General features: G+C 36.7%; 1 protein-coding gene across 10 annotated transcripts in view; it reads left to right on the top strand.

Moving 5' to 3' along the window:
* The window catches only part of BCAS3 (BCAS3 microtubule associated cell migration factor), a 611,080-nt gene that overhangs the window by 13,253 nt on the left and 571,367 nt on the right, over positions 1-26,460 (top strand). For all 10 annotated transcript variants that reach the window (XM_049637825.1, XM_049637821.1, XM_049637826.1 and 7 more), the window contains one exon: positions 14,401-14,507. In XM_049637825.1, the coding sequence (XP_049493782.1) occupies positions 14,401-14,507 (107 nt within the window). The remainder of the gene's footprint in view (positions 1-14,400; positions 14,508-26,460) is intronic.

Below are 26,460 nucleotides of genomic sequence, written 5' to 3'. Positions count from 1 at the left end.
CTTATATTTTGTCCCCCACTCTGTTTTTTTTTTAAATTTTTTAATGTTTATTTATTTTTGAGAGAGAGAGAGAGAGTATGAGAGGCAGAGGAGCATAGAGAGGAGACACGGAATCCGAAGCATGCTGCAGGCTTTGAGCTGTCAGCACAGAGCCGGACGTGGGGCTTGAACTCATGGACTGCGAGATCATGACCTGAGCCGAGGTCGGAAACTTAACTGACTGAACCACCCAGGCGCCCCTGTCCCCCACCCTCTTTTTATATTATTTTTGCTTACCTTCCCTTATGTTCATCTGTTTTTTATCTTAAATTGTACCTGAGTGAAATCGTCTATTTGTCTTTCTCTGACTGACTTGTTTCATTTAGCATAATATGCTCTAGTTCCATACACGTTCAGATGGCAAGATTTCATTCTTTTTGATTGTCGAGTAATATTCCATTGTACGTGTGTGTGTGTGTGTGTGTGTGTGTGTGTGTGTGTGTGTATGTATATATATATGTCACATCTTCTTTATCCATTCATCAGTGGATGGACATTTGGACTTTTTCCATACTTGGCTATTGTCGATAGTGCTGCTATAAACATTGGGGTGCATGTGGCCCTTTGTATCCTGTATCCTATGGTTAAATAACTAGTAGTGTAATTGCTGGATTGTAGGGTGGTTCTATTTTAAATTTTTTGAGTAACCTCCATAGTGTCTTCCAGAGTGGCTGCACCAGTTTGCATTCCCATCAGCAGTGCAAAAGGGTTTCTCTTTCTCCACATCCTTGCCACCATCTGTTGTTGCCTGAGTTGTTAATGTTAGCCATTCTCATAAGTGTGAGGTGGTGTCTCATTGTGGTTTTGATTTATATTTCCCTGATGATTAGTGATGTTGAGCATTTTTTCATGTATCAGCCATGTGGATGCCTTCTTTGGAAAAGTGTCTATTCATGTCTTTTGCCCATTTCTTCACTGGATTGTTTGTTTTTTGGGTGTTACACTTGATAAGTTCTTTATAGATTTTGGATACTACCCTTTATCCTATATGTCGTTTGCAAATATCTTCTCCTATTCCATTGGTTGCCTCTTAGTTTTGTTGATTGTTTGCTTAGTTGTGCAGAAGCTTTTTATCTTGATGAGGTCCCAGTAGTTGATTTTTGCTTTTGTTTCCCTTGCTTCTGGAGACATGTCAAGTAAGAAGTTGCTGTGGCTGAGGTTAAAGAGGTTGTTGCCTATTTTCTCCTCTAGGATTTTGATGGCTTCCTGTCTTACGTTTATGTCTTTCATCTATTTTGAGTTTATTTTTGTGTGTGATGTAAGAAAGTGGTCCAGGTTCATTCTTCTGCATGTTGCTGTCCAGTTTTCCCAGCACCATTTGCTGAAGAGACTATCTTTTTTCCATTGGATATTCTTTCCTGCTTTGTCAAAGATTAGTTGGCCATTCATTTGTGGGCCCATTTCTGGGTTTTCTTTTCTGTTCCATTGATCTGTATATCTGTTCTTGTGCCAGTACCATACTGTCTTGATGATTACAGCTTTGTAATACAGCTTGACATCCAGGATTGTGATGCCTCCTGCTTTGGTTTTCTTTTTTCAGGATTGCTTTGGCTATTGGGGTCTTTTCTGGTTCCATCTAAATTTAGGATTGTTTGTTCTAGCTCTGTGAAGAATGCTGGTGTTATTTTGATAGGGATTACTGAAAATAATTTTTAAAGGCATAGGTTCATGTCCACAACAAAAAACAAAATGATTTTAATATCACAAAATTAACATTTAGAAAATGTCAAAATAATCTTTACCTAAGCATGGTTTCTGTTGTTTTGTTTTTGTTTTGTTTTTAAATAGTGAGTAAGAATTGCTGGCATAATATTCCATAAAGCCTTTGCTTTATTGAAGTAAAATGTACCTGGAAATGTAGATGGGTCTTGCTTGAAAATTATTTTAGTCTGTGTGTGCTATTGAACTTACAGTAGTTGTTTTATTTTTATTTATTTATTTATTTTTCAGAAGATTATCTTTTGGTTTTATTGATTGTTTCCTCTGCTGTACAGAAGCTTTTAAAAAATATAGTCCAAATAGTTTATTTTTGCTTTTGTTTCCCTTGCCTTAGGAAACATATCTAGAAAAGTGTTGTTACAGCTGATATCCAAGAAATTACTACCTGTGCTCTCTTCTAGGATATTTATGGTTTCAGGGATCACGTTTAGAATACAGAGCTTCCACCTCTTTGGTTAAGTTTATTTCTAGGTATTTTGTTATTTTTGATATAATCATAAATAGGACTGCCTTCACAATTTGTCTTTATGTTCCTTTATTGTTAGTGTATAGAAGTGCAACAGATTTCTATACACTGATTTTGTATCCTGTGACCTTACTGAATTCACTTATTAGTACTTGTAGTTTTTTGGTGGAGTCTTTCAGGGTGTTGTTTTTTTTTTTAATATTTAATTTTTATTTTATTTTATTTTATTTCATTTCATTTCATTTCATTTCAGTCATTTACATCCAAATTAGTTAGCATATAGTACAACAATGATTTCAGGAGTAGATTCCTTAATGCCCCTTACCCATTTAGCCCATCCCTCCTCCCACAGTCCCTCCACCAACCCTCTGTTTGTTCCTCATATTTAAGAGTCTCTTATGTTTTGTCCCCTCCCTGTTTTTATATCATTTTTGCTTCCCTTCCCTTATGTTCATCTGTTCTGTGTCTTAAAGTCCTCATATGAGTGAAGTCGTATGTTATTTTTCTTTCTCTGACTAATTTCACTTAGCATAATAACCTCTAGTTCCATCCACGTAGTTATAAATGCCAAGATTTCATTCTTTTTGATTGCCAAGTAATACTCCATTGTGTGTACGTATGTGTGTGTGTGTATATACACACACCACATCTTATTTATCTGTTCATCCATTGTTGGACATTTGGGCTCTTTCCATACTTTGGCTATTGTTGATAGTGCTGCTATAAACATTGGGGTGCATGTGTCACTTCGAAACGGCACACCTGTATCCCTTGGAAAAATACCTGGTAGTACAATTGCTGGGTTGTAGGGTAGTTTTATTTTTAATTTTTGGAGGAACCTCCATACTGTTTTCCAGAGTGGCTGCACCAGTTTGCATTCCCACCAGCAGTATTAGAGGGTTCTCCTTTCTCCACATCCTCACCAGCACCTGTTGTTTCTTGTGTTTTTTGGTTTTTTTTTTTAAATTTTTTTAACGTTTATTTATTTTTGAGACAGAGACAGAACATGAACGGGGGAGGGTCAGAGAGAGGGAGACACAGAATCCGAAACAGGCTCCAGGCTCTAAGCTGTCAGCACAGAGCCTGACGCGGGGCTCGAACTCACGGACTGTGAGATCATGACCTGAGCCGAAGTCGGCCGCTTAACTGACTGAGCCACCCAGGTGCCCCATCTTGTGTTGTTAATGTTAGCCATTCTGACAGTTTGAAGTGGTATCTCATTGTGGTTTTGATTTATATTTCCCTGATTATGAGTGATGTGGAGCATCTTTTCATGTGTCTCTTGGCCATCTGGATACCTTCTTTGGAAGAATGTCTCTTCATGTCTTCTGTCCATTTCTTTCCTGGATTATTTGTTTTTTGGCCATTGAGTTTGATAAGTTCTTTATAGATTTTGGATACTAAGCTTTTATCCAGTACATCATTTGCAAATATCTTCTCCCATTCCATAGGCTGCCTGTTAATTTTGTTGATTGTTTGCTCTGCAGAAGCTTTTTATCTTGATGAAATCCCTATAGTTCATTTTTGCTTTTGTTTCCCATGCCTCTGGAGACATGCCAATAAGAAGTTGCCATGGCCGATATCAGAGAGATTGCTTCCTGTGTTGTCCTCTAGGATTTTTCTGGTTTTCTGTCTTACATTTAGGTCTTTCATCCACTTTTTAATTTATTTTTGTGTATGGTGTAATAAAGTTGTCCAGTTTCATTCTCTTGTATGTTGCTGTCCAGTTTTTCCCACACCATTTGTTGAAGAGACTGTCTTTTTTTCCGTTGGATATTTTTTCCTGCTTTGTTGAAGATCAATTGACCATTTAGTTGTGGGTCCATTTCTGGGTTTTCTGTTGTGTTGCATTGATCTGTATATCTGTTTTTGTGCCAGTACCATACTGTCTTGATGACTGCAGCTTTGTATTATAGCTTGAGGTCTGGAATTGTGATGCCTCCAGGTTTGTTTTTCTTTTTAAAAATTGCTTTGGCTATTTGGAGGCTTTTTCTGGTTCCATCCAAATTTAAGATTGTTTGTTCTAGCTCTGTGAAAAATGCTGGTGGTAATTTGATATGGATTGCATTAAATGGCTAGATTGCTTTGGGTAGTGTAGACATTTTAACAATATTTGTTCTTCCGACCTATGAGCATGGAATGTTTTTCCATTTCTTTGTGTCATCTGCGATTTCTTTCATAAGTGTTCTATAGTTTTCAGAGTACAGAACTTTTACCTTTTTGGTTAGGTTTATTCCTAGCTATCTTACGTTTTTTTGGTGCAATTTTAAATGGGATCAATTCCTTGATTTTGTTTTCTGCTCCTTCATTATTGGTGTATAGAAATGCAACAGAATGTACATTGAGTTTATATCCTGTGACTTTGCTGAATTTGTGTATCAGTTCTAGCAATTTTTTGGTGGAGTCTTTTGGATTTTCTGCATAGAGTATCATGTTGTCTATGAATAGTGAAAGTTTGACTCCTTTCATGCCCATTTGGATGCCTTTTATTTCTTTTTGTTTTTCTGATTGTTGAGGCTAGGACTTGAAATATTATGTTGAGCAACAGTGGTAAGAGTGGACATCCCTGTCTTGTTCCTGACCATAGAGGAAAACCTTTCAGTTTTTCCCCATTGAGAATATTAGCTAAGGGTCTTTTGTATATGGCCTTTTTGATGTTGAGGTGTTTCCTCTATCCCTACTTTGTTGAAGGTTTTTATCAAGAATTGATGCTGTATTTGGTCAAATACTTTTTCTGCATCTGTTGAGAGATCATATGGTTCTTATCCTTTCTTTCATTAATGCGGCATATCATATTGATTTATGAATATTGAAGCACTCCTGCAGTCCAAGAATTGTGGTGAATAATTCTTTTAATGTACTGTTGGATTTGATTTATTAGTATCTTTTGGAGAATTTTTGCGTCCATGTTCATCAGGGATATTGGCGTGTAATTCTCCATTTTAGTGGGATCTTTGTCTTGTTTTGGAATCAAGGTAATGCTCGCCTCATAGAATGAGTTTGGAAGTTTTCCTCCCATTTCTATTTTATGGATCAGTTTGAGAAGAATAGGTATATTAACTCTTCTTTCAATGTCTGGTTTAAATGTCTGGTAGAATTCCCCTGGGAAGTCATCTGGCCCTGGACTTTTGTTTGTTGGGAGATTTTTTATTACTGATTCAATTTGTTTGCTGATTTTGAGTCTGTTCAAATTTTCTATTTCTTCCTGTTTCAGTTTTGGTAGTTTGTATGTTTCTAGGAATTTATCCATTTCTTCCAGATTACCGTTTGTTGGCATATAATTTTTCATAATATGCTCTTATAATTGTTTGTTTTTCTGTGGTGTTGGTTGTGATCTCTCCTCTTTCATTTGTGATTTTATTTGAGTCTCTTATCTTTTCTTTTTGATAAGTCTGGCTAGGGATATATCAGTTTTATTATTTCTTTCAGAAAACCAGCTTTTAGTTTCATTGGTCTGTTCTGTTTCTTGTTTTGTTTTGTTTGTCTGTTTCTATGTCATTTATTTCTGCTCTAGTCTTTATTGTTTCCCTTCTTCTGCTGGCTTTAGGCTTTATTTGCTGTTCCTTTTCTACCTCCTTTAGGTGTTAGATTAGGTTGTGAATTTGAGACTTTTCTTCTTGAGGATGGCCTTTGCTTCATCCCAAAGGTTCTGGACTGTTATGTTTTTATTTTCATTTTCTTCCATGTATTTTTTTTATTTTTTCCTTAATTTCCTGGTTAACCCAATGATTCCTTAGTAGGGTGTTCTTTAGCCTCCATGTATTTATCGTCTTTCCAAATTTTTCTTGTGGTTGACTTCAAGTTTCATAGTGTTGTGGTCTGGAAGTATACACGATATGATCTCAGTCTTTTTCTACTTGTTGAGGACTGATTTGTGACCAAATATGTGATCTGATCTATTCAGGAGAGTGTTCCATGTGCACTCAAAAAGAATGTGTGTTCTGCTGCTTTATGATGAAATGTTGTGAATATATCTCTTAAGTCAGTCTGGTCCAGTGTGCCATTCAAAGTCTTGCAGAATAATTTAGAAGGTTATTATTAGCTGTCTATAGATTTAAATTATTTTATGTTATTAATGAAACTCTATTAACTATTAATTAAATTAAAAGTTACAGTGTTCTAATTGAAAATTCTGCTCTGGTGGTTGCTTTCTCCTCCTTTCATCAGGCCTGGAAGCTGTGCTTTTTAGTTTGGAATGATAAGAGTGGTACCAGTTGGCCCTTTGTCTCCAGATTGCAGCCCGTTTCATTATGACTTATCATGGTTGGGGGTTGAGTAGTTGACAACTGACAGAAGATAATTCTAAGGATCATGGCTTATTGGGACTCTCTAATCCTGGGTTTTCCTAGCTGTCTCCATTCTTAATCGTTGCATTAACTTTGACTTGGTGTTAGGTAGAGACTACTGCTTTTGGAACTCATTGGAGAGTGGGATTATGTCCCTTAGTGTCATTGTCACTATTCTCTTTCTGCTTCCAGGCAGTCTGGTTTATATCTAAGCTTGTTTTTCTTGAGGCATTGTACTGGAAAAAGCACAAGAAGTAGCCAAAGCAAGTTAATATCCTAACATTTTTCTATCAGATTCCCTAAAGGAGAGCGTATAATTTGAGTCCCAAAATGCATCATGTTAACCAGCTGGTTTTCTATAGTATTACAAGAACTGCCAACCTTCTAGCCTGTGAAGAGAAATTCTTATCACTCCCTAGCCCATCTTGACTTGGTCAATTCTAGTATAAAAGTACTAGTATACTACTATATTCCATGTGTTATATAGTGTATTATATATACTATGCTATAGTATAGTATAGTACTCACTATTATACTTAGGTATCCATTTTTGTATTCAACAGGTTTGTTTTTTTTCCAGGTGTGATTGGTTTAAGAGAATCAAATATTTTTTTTATTGTGGTAAAATACATATAACATAAAATTTACCATTTTAATCTTTTATTTATTTATTAAAAAAAATTTTTTTTTAACATTTATTTATTTTTGAGACAGAGATAGACAGAGCATGAACGGGGGGAGGGTCAGAGAGAGAGGGAGACACAGAATCGGAAGCAGGCTCCAGGCTCTGGGCCATCATCAGCCCAGAGCCCGACGCGGGGCTCGAACTCACGGACCGTGAGATCGTGACCTGAGCTGAAGTCGGACGCTTAACCGACTGAGCCACCCAGGCGCCCCTTTTTTAATCTTTTAAAAAGATGTTTTTTTTAATTGAGAGAGAGCCTGAGTGAGTGGGGGAGGGGCAGAAAGGGAAGGAGAGACAGAATCCAAAGCAGGCCCTGTGCTTTGCACAGCACAGAGGCTGCTGTGGGGCTCAGTCCCACAAACTATGAGATCATGACCTGAGCTGAAAGTAAGAGTCTCTCAACCAACTGAGCCGCCCAGGTGCCCCCATTTTAACCATTTTTAAGTGTACAGTTTAGTAGTGTAAAGTACATTCACACTGTTATGCAAACAATGCCTAGACCTCTTTTCATCTTGTAAAACTGAAACTCTGTACCCAGCCCCACATTCTCACCTTCCCATTAGCTCTTGGCGACCACCATTTTACTTTCTGGCTCTATGAATTTGACTACTCAAGGTACTTTGTAAGTGGCATTTGTCTTTATGTGCTGGCATATTTCACTCCAGATGTCAAGGTTCATCCATGCTGTAGCATGTATTTCCTTTTAATATGATATAATGTATACTATATTACATTTAATATATATAAAATATATATAAATAATTATTAAATATTATATACAATATATTTCTTTTCTTTTTAAGGCTGTATAATATTGCATTGTTTGTATATATCACATTTTGTTTATTCATCGATGGTCATTTGGGTTGCTTCCATCTTTTGGCTTTGTGAATAATTGTGCTATTAATATTTGTGTACAAATCTCTCTTTGAGTTTCTGTTTTCAGTTTTTTCTGAGTATATATCCATAAGTGGAATTGTGGGCTCATACGTTAATTCTGTTTTTAATTTTTTTGAGGAGGCACCATACTAGTTTTCATAGGGGAATTATTTAGTTATTTATTTTTATTTTAGAGAGCACGAGTGGGGGAGAGGGATGGAGGGGAAGAGAGAGAGAATCCCAAGCAGGCTCCACGCTCAGTGCAGATGCCGTCTGATGTGGGGCTTGATCCCATGACCCCGGAATCATCTGACCTGAGCCAAAATCAAGTTGGATGCTTAACCGATTGAGCCACCTAGGTGCCCCAGGAGAATTAGTTTCTTTATCCTACTCATATCATATAGCTGGAAAGGATAGTGGCTTGAAACTTCTAGTCATTCACTTCTTGCCACTACTTCTTTATGAATGCTTGCTTCTCTTCTTTGACTTCTCTAACGAGGATGGAGCAGTGATTACTCAGAGCTCTCTGATCATACCTTTATGATTATGCTATATGATCAAGGAGGACAAAGTATTCTTTCGGTGATCCAGGAAGATTACCTTCCAGTTACTGGTATAGTTGCAATGGCCAAGGATGTAGTACTAGAATTGGCTCAACTGGCTGTGTGCCTGTTCCTATGCTTAGTGGGGAGTGAGATCAATTACCAGGTAAGGGGGGAGGTTTAGAGTAAGAAGTGTGTGAAGCATACAAAGATAATAGCTGCTGCAAGTCTCTGTTGCTCTAGTGTGCTTGGGTCCACATTTCAGCTGTCTCCTAGACCTTTCACTTAGATGTCTCACAAGTGCTTCAAACTCTTATTCCTTTTCCCATATATGTCCCCTCAAAAGCTATATTTCAACCCCACTTGGCTTTCAGGTCATTAATGGCACAGAACTTTTCATTCCTCAGAATCTTTGTACAGGGGGCCTTTTGGCTGAAACATTCTTTTCTGCCTTACTTCTCATTCATCTACTAGCATCTACTAAAAATGACGTCTCAGTTTTTAGACTGGGTATTGGCAGTTTATTTTATTTTATTTTTATTTTAGAGAGAGTGTGAGTGGGGGAGAGGGTCAGAGGAAGAGAGAGAGAGAGAGAGAGAGAGAGAGAGAGAGAGAGAGAGAATATCTTAAGCAGGCTCCATGCTGACTGTGGATCATGAGTCTGGGATCATGACCTGAGCCAAAATCGAGTTGGACACTCAACCGACTAAGCCACCCACCAGGTGTACCTAGCTGGGTATTGGCAGTGTGTTGCTGCTATTAGTACAATGTGGAATACAGAAGAAGCTGGTTTGGGAGAAAGATCTAATTTCACTTTACACCTCGATTTTTTAGGTGAGTCGAAAACTGGGTTTTAGGTGAATCGAAAACCCAGCCCCTGCCTCCTCCACCATTTGCAAACATTTTTGTAAGGAGGGAGAGTGTACAGAGTGCAGTATGAAGTTCACTTATAAGACTGGACAAGGTTTTGGAAGATGGGTGAATGAAAGGAGAACATTGTAGTTGTCTAAAACCACAAAAGAATGCTACATATCTCTAAAGGAGAGACTGCAAAATCCATATTTATGGGTGGAATAAAAAAGAAACCAGAAAAGAAGATAAAGAGCAGCTATGGGTAGAATAACCAGTGATGGTATAATAGAGGATATAAAGGAAAGTCAAAGAATAAGGATGCATACAATTTTTATAAAATTAGGAGTTTCATTCAAGAGTAATGAAGTCTTCTGTACCACCATCCAGAGAAAGAAAAGTAGTGCCAGTGACTAAGCAGAATCTAAAATAAGAGAAAGGAGATTTTGTTCATATAATGACCTCAGGGTTTTATATGTGGCATTTGAGCCCTTCTAAAAATAATAATCTGTGATCAAGATGGTAGCTGTATTAGAAAGATACCTGGATTGCGTATCAAGAATCTGGAGATTTCTTGGGGCACCTGGGTGGACAAATTGGTGAAGTGTCTGACTCTTGATTTTGGCTTAGGTCATGATCTCATGGTCATGAGACTGAGCCCCAAGTTGGGTTCTGTGCTAGGTGTGAGACTTAAGATTCTCTCAAAATCTCTCTCTCTCTTTCCCCCTCCTCCTTCCCCCACCCTCTGCCCTTCTCCTCTGCTCACATGTAATATCTCTCAAAAAAAAAAAAAAATCCTGAGGGATTTCTTTAGTTTTGAGTAAATTATACCTAATTTGTCAAAATGAAATTGGCTCCTGCTCTTTGTATAAAACAGGATTGTTGTGTGTCAGATTAGATGATCTAGGTATCAGAGCACATCGAAAACTATGAAAGACCATATTGATGTTAGATATAAAGAGAATTATGCCCTTGGAAAATAAGTTTGTAATTCTGAATTTTCCTAGACATAGAACCATGTGCTGTTAACTTTGTGCCAGTGAATTTGTGTCAAAAGAAAGTAAAAAAAATTACTGATTATAAGCTTTGTTAAACATTTTGATCTTTATATTTGAGCAATGGGGCATAACTAATATAGTGGATGGAGGTGAAGAAGTATGTCATTATTTGTATTTTTTAAAAAAGCACCTGTTGTATGGAGTTTATGGGCAATGGTGGATGCAGGAAGCCATTTTATGCTTTTGGAGTTGATGTTGGTGTAAGAAGAGAGCTGTTTAGGAAGACACAGGTGATAGATTGGTGGTAGATTTATTGCAAGAGAGAAGGAAGAAGGTGATTCCTGACTTTGCCAACTGGTTAGATAATCATTCTATTCACCAAAATTGAGAACCTTGGAGGAAGATCAGGTTTGCGACAAAATCATTATCTTTCTTTTTTTTTTTTTAATGTTTATTTTTGAGAGAGAGAGAGAGAGAGAGAGTGTGTGTGTGTGAGAGGAGGAGAGGGAGACACAGAATCCAAAGCAGGCTCCAGGCTCTGAGCTGTCAGCCCACAGCCTGATGCAGGGCTCAAACCCATGAACCACGAGACAGTGACCTGAGCCGAAGTGAGAGTCTTAACCAACTGAGCCACCGAGGTGCCTGGGAAATCATCTTTGAGTGGAATTTGATTTTCTACTGAGACATCCAAAAACCTATGTTGAGGAAGTCACTAGCATACACTAATGGAATTAGTGGATGGAATGAGACCACTTGAGAGGGTATATTGTGAGAAGAAAAGAGTGTTTAGGAATTAGCTTTGGACAACTTCAATATTTAAAGAATAGGTGGAAAGGGTTGAGCCAGTGGAGGAAATGGTGAAGGAATGATTAGAGCAGTAGGAGGAAAACTAGGAGAAGGTTGTACATGGAAACCAAAGGAAAATATTTTAAGGAGAAACTGATGAGCATTGATTATAGCTGCTAAATAGTCTGAAAAGATGGGCTTAAAAAACACATATTGCATTCAACAACTTGGAGATTATTGCTGAGATTATATTGATTATCAGTGAGAACAGAAAACGTTTTGAAATGGATTTGGGGTGAAAGAAATGCAGAATAGATGACAGTGGCAAATAATCAAGGAATTTAGCTTCTAGAAGGAGAGGAGAGTAATGAAGTCAAATAAAGGAAGAGGGATATTGTTTCAATTTATGATTTTTTAAAACCTTATTTATTGTGCAAATATATCATGGTAAATAATACAAAAGTATGGCTCAGTGAACAAATTTTTACAAAACCACCTGTGTAACAATCACCTAGGGTAAGAAATAGAATATTGCTACCTAATTGCCTAGTGATTTTGAATTTCACATAAATAAAATTATTCACTATATAGTTTTTTTTATATCTGGCTTCTTTTGCTTATTATGTTTGTACGTTCATCAATATTATGATGTATGGCAGTGGTTCAGTACTATTCCATTGTTGCAATATACCCACTGTGCTTTTCCACTTTCGTTTTGATGGACATTTGGATTGATTCCAGCTGTTGGCTCTTTACAAATACTGTTGCTATGGAGGTGCCTGGCTGGCTCGGTTGGTAGAGTGTGTGACTCTTGATCTAGGGGTTGTGAGTTCAAGCCCCACGTTGGGTGTAGAGATTACTAAGAAAAAAATAAATAGGCTTGAAAAAAATTTTTAAAGTTAATGCTGCTATGGATATTCCTGTGCTTGTCTCTTGGCTTCAAGTGAGTGTATATCTGGAGTAGAACTACTTGGTCAAAGGGCATGGTATCTTCAATTTGAGAATATATTGTCAAACTGTTTTCCAAAGTGATTGTACTGTTTTACATTCACTAGCAGTAAACAATTACTTTATTCCACATCCTGCCCCTTGGTTTTGTCATTGTGGTTTAAAAAAAATTTTTTTTTAACGTTTGTTTATTTTTTTGAGAGAGAGGGCGGGGGAGGGGCAGAGAGAGAGGGAGATGCAGAATCTGAAGCAGGCTCTGAGCTGTCAGTACAGAGCCCGATGTGGGGCCCAAACTCATGAACCATGAGATCTGTGAGATCATGACCTGAGCTGACGTTTGGGTGCTTAACCGACTGAGCCACCCAGGGGCCCTTTGTCATTGTGGTTTTAATCAACACTTCCTTAATTACAAATGCGATTGAGCTACTTTTCATATTTATTGATGATGGATTTATTTGAACATCCTTTTTTTGAAGTGTTTTTTCACGTCTCCAGCCTGTTTTTCTAATGACTTTTTCATATTGATTTTTTTTTTTTTTCAACGTTTTTTATTTATTTTTGGGACAGAGAGAGACAGAGCATGAACGGGGGAGGGGCAGAGAGAGGGGGAGACACAGAATCGGCAACAGGCTCCAGGCTCCGAGCCATCAGCCCAGAGCCTGACGCGGGGCTCGAACTCACAGACCGCGAGATCGTGACCTGGCTGAAGTCGGACGCTTAACCGACTGCGCCACCCAGGCGCCCCTCATATTGATTTTTAATTGTTATGTGTATGAGATATGTCCTTGTGGGGTTATATTTGTTACAAGTCTCTTTTCCCCTGCTGTGGCTTGCCTTTTCACTTTTCTGGTAAGGTTGGCTCATGATTAATTGAAATTCTTCATTTTAATGTAATAGATAATGTAGTAGGATTGTGTAATATTTCTTTTTTTTAAAGATTAAAAACTTTTTTTTTTATTTTTGAGAGAGAGAGAGAGTGAGCATGTGTAGGCATGTGTGTGAGAGCAGAAGAGAAGAGAGAGAGGGGGACAGAGTATCTGAACTGGGCTTTGTGCTGACAGTAGAGAGCCTGATGTGAGGGTTGAACTCATGAACTGTGAGCTTATGACCTGAGGCAAAGTTAGATGCTTAACTGACTGAGCCCCTAGGTGCCCCTAGGTGATATTTTGTGTGATATTTCTATAGCAGTGCTGGATTGCCATAGAATGTACTAAGAGAATGGATAGTTGGATTCATCTAGGATTGAGATTTTGTGAGTTGGGCACCATGCAGAGATTCCACAAAAAGAGATTTGAGACTGTAGATTATTGACAGAAGTTACTGAGATAATTGATCCAAGAGTGTAAGATGGAAAGAGAGTCAATATAAGATGATCTATAGAATAGAGAGAAGGTAGGGGTGTCAGTGGACCTGAGGGCCTAATGAAGTCAGAGAATGGATCATAATGGAAGTGGTTGAGCAAACTTGCTGGAAGATAAGGTTGTGATTTAAGAATAGAATGCTTGAATTAGTGTTTTGTGAGGTGCAATAGTTTTGTTCAGGAAGGATATCTTTTGTCATATTGATTTTATAACAGATGCTTAATATTCATTGATGTGAATTGGAAGTTGATTACACAAGTACATATAATTCTCTTGTAGTGGACTCTATGCCTGGTGTTCAGGTATATCAGGATTCACTTCCTATACATGAAGGAATATAACTTGTCTTCCACTGTTAAATTTACAAATATTAGAAATTCTAGCAGATTACACTTCATATTTATATTTAATTAATTTTAGTAAAATTTTTTATTTTCATGTATCACTTACAGATAGATGGTTTTGTTCCTGGTATTAATATTCCCAAGTTCTCTAATGAGACTTTGGTTTTTAAAACCTTACTTGTGCAGATAATTATAAGTACTGTTAAAAAAAAAATACTAGTTTTCTAATTTCAGCTTCCTGATCCCTGTTCACTTTCTTTTAAATGATGTCTTCCAAATACTTTTTATTGAAAAAATGTTTGTTTATTTATTTTTCTTTTTTTAAAATTTAAACCCAAGCTAGTTAACTTGGATTATATAGTGTAATAATGTTTTCAGGAATAGAATTTAGTGATACATCATTGAAAAACAATTTAAACAACTGTTACACTAATAATATTAAAGAAGAGTAGTTGTTTACTTTTTAATTTGCTTCTTTGTGACTTAATTCTAATGCAGATACATCAAGAAATCTGGAATTTCATGAAATACACAGCACTGGGAATGAGCCGCCTCTGCTGATTATGATCGGCTACAGTGATGGAATGCAAGTCTGGAGCATCCCAGTAAGTATGAAGAAGGTTGAATCCCTAAAATATAATACTTTCCACCATGCTAGCTGATGTGAAATCTGGTGATACTTTCTGTAAGGTCTCATTAACTCTATTAAGTAGTTGTTATTATTATTATTATTATTATTAGTATTATTATTATTTCCCTTCTATTTTCCAGAATGGTAAAAAAGCTTGCAGAAGGCTTTTTCTTTTCTTTTTTCTTTTTAAATTAATTAATTAATTAATCAAAATTTTTTTTGGAGAGAGTGAGAGGGTGCAGATGAGCAAGGGAGGGGATAGAGAGGGAGAGAGAATTCCACGAGGGGCAGAAAGAGAAATGGGGCTCACCCGAAGCGGGACTCGAGCTCACCTGATGTGGGACTCGAACTCATGAACCCTGAGATCATGACCTGGGCTGAAGTCAGATGCTTAACTGACTGAGCCATCCAGGCACCCCTCTTTTCTTTTTTAAATTAGCAGTCATTAAAAATCAATGTTTTGAGTCAGTGAAAACATTTATGTGGTACAAAATTCAAGTTACAAAGGGTTAAAAAACCTTTCCACCCTTGTCCCCCATTTCCCCTCGAGGCAACTAGGATTTCTAGTTTCTTATGTATCCTTATGGCTGTATTTTATGCAAATGATAACATAAACAAATCTGTTTCTGCCACCCTGCCCTCTCTAAAAGATGGTAGCATATTATGCAACTTAGTCTATACCTTGCTGTGTTTTACTTTTTTTTTTAATTAAAAAAATTTTTTTTTAATGTTTATTTATTTCTGAGAGAGAGAGAGACAGAGTGCGAGCAGGGGAGGGGCAGAGAGAAAGGGAGACACAGAAGGCAAAGCAGGCTCCAGGCTCTGAACTGTCAGCACAGAGCCGAACGTGGGGCTTGAACCCATGAACTGTGAGATCGTGACCTGAGCCAAAGTCGGACGCTTAACCGACTGAGCCACTCAGGCGCCCCTTTGTTTTACTCTTAATGTCAATATTCAGAGAGCTTCTTCTTTGAAGGTTATAGCTGTGTATAATTCCATTGTTTGGATTTTCTTTAATTTATGTCATTTATTTCCTATATTGAAAAAACTTGAATGTCTTTTTTTTTTCCCTGCTCTTAGCCATAATGATATAATATGTGAATTTGAACAAAGGTTATTTTATGTCTGTGTATCTGTATAAGATAAATCAAAATTTTGATAAATGTTTAAAATTGCCTAATATTGGTCCCAGTTTGCCTGTTAAATCTTACATGTTCCTCTTTGGGATGATGAAAAATAAAATGTCCTAAAAGAGGAAGAGGCTAGGTAGGATCATAGCTGAGTGAACTGTAGTAAAGATTGCATAATTTGGCTTGTACTTACATTCTGGCATGGCCTAAATATCGAATCTCTCCAGTAGATGATAGGGGGAAGGGGAACTTCTGTTGTGTGGTTCTTTTGCAGTTGGAGGCTCAGGGTCAATACAGAGACTTTTAATTTATACCTTTAATAAATTCATTCACCAAATTGTTGTATGTGTGTGTTTCTGCTAAAATTTTTGCCCCCTCTTTTTGGTTCCGTTGGGTAATACCAATTCTTAAAAGATTTATAGGAAAACATAGTTTATTATGTCAAATTTAAAGGAATTTGAGATGTTCTTGAGTACAGAATTTGGCTTCAGTGGCATAAGGATTATTAAGTAATGATCACATTGGACTTCATAATTCTTTAACATTTTTAGTAAAAAATTATTCTTTGATAAATCACGATGAACTTCAGTCTTTCATCTAATCGTATAATTAATTATGTATGGTATTATTATTTAGGGTTTGGGGTTTTATATTTCTTGTTTTTAAAGATTGGCTTTTTTTTTTCCAGAGGTAGAAGAATCCTGCTGATATGTCATATAATGAGTGTCCTCTTTCTTTTGCCTTTTTTGGATGTGTAGTTGATGTTTTTCATGGGTCTACAATGTTGTTTGTGATTTAAGTATCATGCCAAAGACATGGACAAAGGACTTAAAATTAGGCAGTGTTTTTTGTTTTTTTTCCCCCTTCCAAGAGAAATATTTCTAGGTTTTGTGATCAGAGGAAAGATTTTGTAAATGTAACTTTTTCTTATTAATAGATACAACATTTTAAACCCTTATGCTGTCTGTTGACAGGCTTGAAGGCAGAGGGGAAGCTAGAGCTTTAACAAGAAGGTTGAGTCTGTGTGATTAGGGGTGTTGACTGGATTGAGCACATTCCTTTGGTGGTACTCAGGCTACCCAGTTGTTTCGGTTATAATTAGAGGTATCACTTTTAATAGTTTTAAAGTTAACTTGTGTTTAGCTGTGAGTAACTTTAAAAGTTTTCTGACTAATTTAAATTACTTCTTTAAAATAGTTCTTATGCCCAGATTGTATTTTGAGACACTTGAATAATCTTTTCTTCATGGAATATTCATTAGCTGGTTGTTTACTCTTGTAGTATTATAGCTCTGTGAGAACTATTTCATGAATTAGGAGGCATTTTGGGAAAATAGGCTCCTTCTGTTGCATTGATTGTGCTCTTACTATGTCCAAAGCATTTTATATACACATGATCTCATCTGTTGTATACTGTGAGGTAGAAGTTGTCGTATTTATAGGTGTTAACATCACACTACGTGTAAGAGGCGGGATTAGAATTCAAACCCAGTTCTATCTGACTTCGTCTTCAAAGTGTATGATCTCAGAGCTGTACTTCATTACTCTCCAAATGTGATAACAAAAGATATGCCATGCAAGTACACCAGTGTTCATTGTGAAAGGTTATGATATGGCTTCAAATATTCATCTTTTATAGAGTATCATGACTGTTACCCATTACTAACTAACCCCTTCCAAAACTTGTTTATCACTAGTCAGTTATTCAGTAATCACTTAAGTGTTACCATGTGCTAGACAGTGGGGAGCTTTATGTTGGTCAACCCAGGAATAATCCCAGCTCTTAGGGGTCTTTGAAGACCATAAATCATATTTGCTTTTGAGTAAGTGTGAGTGGGCAGAAAGTCAATCCCTGTCCAAACCATAGCTCAGTTTTTGCTTCAAGTTTGTGAACAGGGTTCCCTCGTGTTGATTTTATATAACCTGTGAGTCTCAGATGAAGAAAATAAACATATCCTGGGTAAACATTTAAAAAATTGTTTACAAATTGCACAAATTTGAACAAGGCTTAAATAGTGCCTTGACAGACAGTTAAGTGGAGATAGCTCAGAAGCAGAACTGCCCAGAAGTAGTTTCTCGACTGCCTAGTCCCCACCACTTTGTTTACAGGGTGGCTGTAGGAAAACACTGGCTTTCCCAAGCTGTCAGGCCCTTTTTTCAACACATCTGATGTAAGAAAGAATGATTATTTGTTGATGTTTGGATAAACAGGCCCTTTTCCCATTCATGCCTAACAATCTCTTTGCCTCTTTTTGGTAATATAAATACAGGTTCTTGTGCTTAAAATTCTTAATTAAAATAAATAAATAAATAAATAAAGGTTGTACATGGACTAAAAGCCAAATAGTTTTATGAGATTTGTTTTAAAAAAAGCAGTTCTATACTTTTCCTTTCATGACTCCTTTAATTCTATTAGCTCTTATCTCAGTATATATTTCAGTTATTTTAATACATCATACTTACATTCGTTATTTTTCTTTTCTCCGAGTCTTATACATAGAGTGATTTCGTGCTGTGAACTATGAGGACTTAAAAGGCGTTCATTTATTCAGCAAAGGCCTGGGATAAAATAATGTATTTTGAACAAAACAGACGTGGTGTTTGCTCTAATGGAGCTAGTAGGGGAGGTGAATTTAAATAAAAATCAATTAATATACAACTTAAATTGAAATTCAAGGAAAAGAATAAGAGATTATAGTAAGAAAGTGGCCTAGAAGTTAGGATTTAGCCAGGGAATGCTTGAAACGGCAAACAGTAAAGTCTGTGGCTCTGAGGTGGAAATGTTCTTTCCTGTATGGTTGGACATTGATTTAGATTTTTTAAGTTTTTGTCTTCTTAAAGAATATTGAGACAAATATCTTTATGATCATGTAATTTGGAGAGATCAATGAAAGTAGATACACCAAGGCTCTTGATAGATTTTCCAGATTGCATTCTTGTAAAGCCATTTGTACTTACCCCATTCATTTATTAATTCACTTACTCAGCAAAGATTTATTGATTTTTGTTTATGAGCCAGACCCTGTTCAAGGTGCTGGGAAAACAACAATGAACAAAACAAAATCATTCTTCGTGTGGTAGGGAGGAAGATGATAATAAACAAACATCTAGTATACTAGATGATGGTAAGTGTTAGGATGGGGTGGTTGATGTTGCTGTGGGTTGTTGTATTATACAGGGTGGCCTGGGGAAGTCTCTCTCAAAGATCCTTTGAGCAAAAGTGTGGAAGAGTGATCCTTATGGGTATTTGAAGGAGGAACATTCAAAGCCAGTACTCTGTGGTAGGACTTTGTTTCCTGTGTTCAAGAACAGCAAGGAGGCAGTTTAGCTGGAGGTGGGTGGGCAAGGTGAAGAATGCTTGGAGATGATGCCTGAGAAGTGGTCGTGGGCTAGAGCTTTGTCAACTACAGACTTCACAAATTTCAAATGTAGAGCAAAGTTGTGACAATTTTATGGTGAAAGCATGTATATCTACACCTAGATTTGAATCATTAAAATTTTACTATACTTCCTTTATTTCATATCCATCTTGTTCAATGCATTTCAAAATAAATTGTAAACTTCAGTATACTTTACCCTATTTTTTCATGCTATCATTAATTAGAGTTCAATATTTGATTAATTTTTGTTGGATAAACTCTACAGCCATTAAATACACAATTCTTAGTATGTCAAGTTATTGAGCTTTGATAAATGCATACACCTAGGTAACCCAGATCTCTGTCAAGATACAGAACATGTTTATCACTGAAGAAATTTCCTTCATGTCTATTCCTAGTTAATTTTCTTCCATCCCATTCAGAAGCAACCACTGTTCTCATTTTTTCCCTCACTATAGATTAGTGTTGCCTGTTTTATAACTTCCTGTGCTATTATACTATATGCACTTTTTCTTTTTTTTTTTTTTTTGTGGAAGGCTTCCTTCACTCAGCATGTTTATGAGATTCACCCATGATGTTTATTCCTTTTTATTGCCAAATAATACTCCAACTTATGAATATACCATAGTTTATCCCTTCTTTTAGTGATGGATAGCTGGGCTATTTGTAGCTTTTGCCTTTTCTGACTAAAGCTGCTGTGAAGATCTTCTGTAAGTCTTTTTGTTAAGTGTGTGTTCATTTCTCTTAGGTAAATGCCTACAAGTGGAATTGTAGCTTCATAGGGTAGGAATGTGGTCAGTTTTATAACAGACTCCAAACCTTTTTGTACCATCTTATATTTCCCCCAGCCGTGTAGGAGTTGTTCCATTAACCTCATCAACATTTGGTGTTGTCCATCTTTTTAATTTTAGCCATTCTTATGGGTGGCACCTTGTGGACTAATAATGTTGGACTACTTTTTCATATATTGTTGGCCATTTGAGTATCTTTTAGGAATATCTTTTAGGATTTTTTTTGCCCACTAAAAAAATGAGTTGTGGAAGTCATTTGAGGATTTTGAACAGATGTAGACAGCGATGCCTCTTACAAAATAGTAAAGGTATGATAAAGAGCAAATATGGGTGGAAAGATAGTGAGTTCAGTTTTCAGTTAGTGGAGGATGAACTGGTAGTGCTGGTCCATGAACTGGTAATAGTGAAGTATTTGTTACTGTATGCAACAAAATAAGTACAGAAAATGAGAGTAAGCTTTTAGACATCCATAGCTGTTTGCTAGTTGCACATCATCTAAATATGTGTTTGTCATTTACAGAAATATCTGTTTGTGCCAGAATGGAAATTAAAAAATAAATAATTGGTCATTTATAACATGGTTTGACAAATACTATCAACAGGGCATCCAGGTGGTGGAGGAGTTTATGATAGTGTCTATGTTTTAGACGTTGTGTAGTCATGTTATTTTATTTAACACAGACAACTCTCACTTCTATGATTATTAACATTCATTTTAGTGGTTATATGCACTCTGGACATGGGATGAGATATAGAAGTTTCAGGGAAGAAATCTGAACTGCAAGATGAGAACTTGGATTTATTAAATCTTTCAGCCAGTGTGAACTCATTAAAAATCCTTGAGTAACAGAGATACATTGCAAAATCCATACTTAATAAAGATTTATTTTGCAGTGACAGTGGGATGAATAGAGAATAGGGAGAAAAGAAGAGGTTATAAGGCTACTTAGGAATCAGTTTCAACATTGTCCAATATGAGGTTGAGAACCTTGAACAAAGTTTGTTTTTGTGGTATCTGATAAGATATTAAGAGGAGAAGAAAGAGTCAAAGTTGTTCCCAAGGTATTGACCTGGGGCTGGTGCTACCTGGTATGTAAGATAGCTAGTTTTAGAAGAAGTAGAATTTATTATTAGGCTTATACTTACATTATGTTAAAAATTATATGAGGCAAAAATTGTATTGCATAGTGTAAGTATAGAGGTCTCACTTAAAATTTTCAGTGGATAAGAAACCCAAGATATACCATTATAAAAGTCCTGATAGTTTTCCCTACTTTTTATGTTGTCTATTTTTTTATTTATTTAAAGATTTAATTTAATTTTAATTTTAATTATTTTATTTTTATTTTTTATTAAATTAAAAAAGTCTTTATTTTTGAGACAGAGAGAGAGAGATAGACAGACAGACAGACACACAGCATGAGCAGGAGAGGGGCAGAGGCAGAGGGAGGCACAAAATTTGAAGCAGGCTCCAGGCTCTGAGCTGTCAGCACAGAGCCTGATGTGGGGCTTGAACTCACAAACCTTGAGATCATGACCCAAGCCAAAGTTGGACGCTTAAACAACTAAGCCACCCAGGAGCCCCTTAGTTTAGTTTTTAATTTAATTTAATTTAATTTAATTTAATTTAATTAATTTAATTTAATTTAATTTATTTTTTAAATTTACATCCAAGTTAGCATATACTGCAACAATGATTTCAGGAGTAGATTCCTTAATGCCCCTTATCCATTTAGCCCATCCCTCCTCCCACAACCCCTCCAGTAACCCTCTGTTTGTTCTCCATATTTAAGAGTCTCCTATGTTTTGTCCCCCTCCTTATTTTTATATTATTTTTGCTTCCCTTCCCTTGTGTTCATCTGTACTGTGTCTTAAAGTCCTCATATGAGTGAAGTCGTATGATATTTGTCTTTCTCTGACTCATTTCGCTTAGCATAATACCCTCTAGTTCCATACATGTAGTTGCAAATGGCAAGATTTCATTCTTTTTGATTGCCGAGTAATATTCCATTGTATACATGTACCACATTTTCTTTATCCATTCATCCATCGTTGGACATTTGGGCTCTTTCCATACTTTGGCTATTGTTGATGGTTCTGCTATAAACATTGGGATGCATGTGTCTCTTCAAAACAGCCTACCTGTATCCCTTGGATAAAGACCTAGTTGTGCAATTGCTGGGTTGTAGGGAAGTTCTATTTTTAATTTTTGAAGGAACCTCCATACTGTTTTCGAGAGTGGCTGCACCAGTTTGCATTCCCACCAACAATGCAAAAGAGATCCTCTTTCTCTGCATCCTCGTCACCATCTCACAACTAGTATGGAGGTTCCTCCAAAAATTAAAAATAAAACTACCCTACAACCCAGCAATTGCACTACCAGGTATTTTTCCAAGGGATACAAGTATGCTGTTTCGAAGCGACACATGCACCCACATCCTTGCCAACATCTGTTGTTGCCTGAGTTGTTAATGTTAGCCATTCTGACAGGTGTGAGGTGGTATCTCATGGTGGTTTTGATTTGCATTTCCCTGATGATGAGTGATGTGGAGCATTTTTTCATGTGTCGGTTGGCCATCTGGATGTCTTCTTTGGAGAAGTGTCTATTCATGTCTTTTACCCATTTCTTCACTGGATTGTTTGTTTTTTGGGTGTTGAGTTTGATAAGTTCTTTATAGATTTTGGATACTAACCCTTTTCTGATATGTCATTTGCAAATATCTTCTCCCATTCTGTCGGTTGCCTTTTAGTTTTTAGTTTCAGTTTTAGTTTTGCTGATTGTTTCCTTCACTGTGCAGAAGCTTTTTATTTTGATGAGGTCCCAGTGGTTCATTTTTGCTTTTGTTTCCCTTGCCTCTGGAGACGTGTTGAGTAAGAAGTTGCTGTGGCCAAGATCAAAGAGGTTTTGCCTGCTTTCTTCTTGAGGATTTTGATGGCTTCCTGTCTTACGTTGAGGTCTTTCATCCATTTTGAGTTTCTTTTTGTGTATGGTGTAAGAAAGTGGTCCAGGTTCATTTTTCTGCACATCGCTGTCCAGTATTCCCAGTACCACTTGCTGAAGAGACTGTGTTTATTCCATTGGGTATTCTTTCCTGCTTTGTCAAAGATTAGTTGGCCATACATTTGTGGGTCCATTTCTGGGTTCTCTATTCTGTTCCATTGATCTGAGTGTCTGTTTTCTTGCCATTATTTTTAATTTTAGAGAGAGAGAGAGAGAGAGAGAGAGAAAGGGGAAAGACAGAGGTGGGGGGAGAGAGAGAGAGAGAGAGAGAGAGAATGAGAATCCTAAACAGGCTCCATGTTCAGCATAGAGCCCGACATGGGGCTCGATCCTACAACCCTGGGATCATGACCTGAGCTGAAATCAAGAGTCAGATGTTCAACTCACTGAGCCACCCAACTGCCCTTTAAGATTTTATTTTTTAATTTTTCAATGTTTATTTATTTTTGAGAGAGAGCGAGAGACAGTGTGTGTGTGTGTGTGTGTGTGTGTGTGTGTGTGTGTGAATGGGGGTGGGGGGAGCAGAGAGAGACAGAGACACAGAATCCAAAGCAGGCTCCAGGCTCTGAGCTGTCAGCACAGAGCCCGATGTGGGGCTCAAACTCATGAACTATGAGATCATGACCTGAGCCCAAGTCAGACGTTCAACTGACTGAGCCACCCAGGCACCCCAAGATTTTTTTTTTTAAGTAACCTTCACACCCAACGTGGGGCTCGAACCCTGAGATCAACAGTTGCATGCTCCACTGACCAAGCCCGTCAGGTGCTCTTTCTGGTGTCTGTTTAAGTGGCTACTTAGTTTTATCATTCTCTTTTGAAATTCTTAATGTCTTAAAAAAATTTTTTTTAATGTTTATTTTTGAGCGAGAGAGACAGAGAGAGGGAGGGAGGGAGGGGGAGGGGCAGAGACAAAGAATCTGAAGCAGGCTCCAGGCTCTGAACTGTCAGCACAGAGCCTGATGCAGGGCTTGAACTCATAAACCACAAGATCATGACCTGAGCTGAAGTTGGACGCTTAACCTACTGAGCCACCTAGGTGCCCCTGAAATTCTTAATATCTTAAAAAATCTTGAAAATATATTCATTACAGTACCTAGAAGATGACGGTTGCATTGCATGAAACGGTATTTTTTCTTTCTTTTTTTTTCCAAAGGTTTTTTTTATGTTTCATGTTTTTATTTAAATTCTAGTTAATTAACACACAGTATAATAGTTTCAGGAGTAGAGTTTAGTGATTTTTCACTTACATATTACACCCAGTGCTCATCACAACAAGTGCCCTCCTTAATACCCTTAATCACCTTAATACCTCCTTAATCACCCTTTTAGCCTAAATCCCCCACCCCCTACCTCCCCTCCAGCTCCAAGAAAGCACTCCAAATGTTAACTTACTGAACCTAAGGTTCATGTGGAGTGCCTTCTTGGAGCTTTGAATGTACTTCAAAGATGTGACACTAGGTGTCACTAACACATTGCGGTAAGAAAAGTGCAGCTGTTCTCTTGAAAGGAAATATTTCCCCTAGCTTTTAGCGTATGTAGCTTTTACACTAAAGCTTTAGAGAAACATGCAAGGGCATATTTGAGGTAAATACCAATTAGTATTTTATTTATTAGAAGTTGGGTGCCAGTAGACCTTGCCATGTCACGATTGCTAGCCAGGAACAATTTTTATGAGTTTCACTTGGGAGCAATATAAAGTCTATGATTTGGGTATCTGGCAAACAGAGGGAATTTGAATATGGACCTGAATCAAAAAATTGTGCTCATTGAAAATAGGTCCTTATTTTGTTTGGTCTAGTCTCTTGTTTACTGGGAAGAGAAGTAAAGGATGGCTCTTTAGTCATCTGCAGTGGAATAGCATTGATTGTCCTGGAATGAATGGAAGCAAAAATGAAGAATGATGTTGCAACAACTTCTAGAATCCACCTGTATTAACAGAGAAAAATACTTTTGCTTAGAGTGTTTCTTACAGTGTCACTTTAGAAAAGTCTTACATCTGAAGTTTAATTTTTCCTTGTGTTTTAATAGTGGCTTTATGTTACTTTTGTTGATTTAATATATGCACTCTACTTTGAGTTTGAAATTTATTACCACAAATTGGAATCTTGTTTGAAATATTTTTGATGTTTTTCTGTTCTAAAGCAGAAAGTATTCTTTGGACACAGACTTATGAGTGTGTGGAACGCAATTTTTTTCTTTTGTTATAAATCCTCTTGTTTTAAATTTTATTGAATATATTAAATACAGTAAAGTACACAGGTCTTAAGTGTGCAGACTGAATTGTTATATATGTATATAACCTTCTGTAGATCACTCAGAATAAGATATAGAACATTTGCAGCAACTCCGAAGAATTCCACTTCCCTGTTAATATTGTCCTCCTTATACCTCCAAATAACCAATATGCTGACTTCTGCCAGAGATTAGTTTTTCTGTTTTTGAACTTCATAAAAAATATCGTAGATACCTGTGCTCTTTTATGTTTGGCTTCTTTCTCTTTTAACAGTATGACTATGAGATTCTTTCATGTTCTTGTGTGTAGCAGTAATCTGTTCTTATTTTTTTTCTGTGTAGTATTTTATCATGAATACAACACATTTAAAGAAGTCCACTATATAGCCAATAGACATTTTTGGTTGTTTCCAGTTTTTGAGCATTATAAATAAAACTTCTCTGAATGTTATTTTATATGGTTGTTGGTGGACATATACTGTATCCATTTCTCTTGGACATGTAGACCTAGAGTAGATTTGCTGTGTTATAGCGTATATGTATGTTTAACGTTAGTTCATATAACCAGTTTTCCAAAGTAGTTTTACCAATATGTATGCCCACTAGCAATGTATGAAAGTTTCATTTGCTCCATATTTCTCATTGGTTTTTGGTATTGTTAGCTTTAAAAATTTTTACCATTCTGGTAGGTGTGTACTAGTATCTCATTGTGGAGTTTGAAAGATGCTTTTTATTTTGCAATAATTTTAAACTTCCAGAAAATTTTATAATTAGTACAAGGAGCTCCTTGATTTACCCAAATTTACCGGTTATGGACATTTTGCCTCACTGGCTATATCATTCTCTCAGTTTTTTTATTTGTGCAGATTTTTTTCTGAATGGTTAATAAGTAGGAGAAATAATGTACCCCTTTTCCGTAAATAATTCAGTATATATTGCTAAGAATAAGGCACATTATCTTATACAACTATAGCACTATCAAAACCAGGACATTTACATTTGATACAATACTGTTATGTAATCCACAATCCATTTTCTGATTTCATCATTTGTCCCAATAGTCTCCTTTATAGGTATTCTGACATTTTCACTTTTTTTTATGATTTTACTTTTTAAAAAATTTTAAAATTATTTATTTATTTATTTATTTCCAAGTTAGTTAGCATATAGTGCAATAATGATTTCGGGAGTAGATTCCAGTGATTCATCCCCTATGTATAACACCCAGTGCTTATCCCAATAAGTGTCTTCCTTAATGCCCCTTACCCATTTAGCCCATCCCCCCACTCACAGCCCCTCCAGCAACCCTCCGTGTGTTCTCTGTATTTAAGAGTCTCTTATGTTTTGTCCCCCTCCTTGTTTTTATATTATTTTTGCTTTCCTTCCCTTACGTT

This window comes from Panthera uncia, chromosome E1 (assembly GCF_023721935.1).
Source record: "Panthera uncia isolate 11264 chromosome E1, Puncia_PCG_1.0, whole genome shotgun sequence".
NCBI lineage: Eukaryota > Metazoa > Chordata > Mammalia > Carnivora > Felidae > Panthera > Panthera uncia.
Note: the sequence above shows the minus strand (reverse complement) of the source record. Positions and strands in the feature narration are given on the sequence as shown.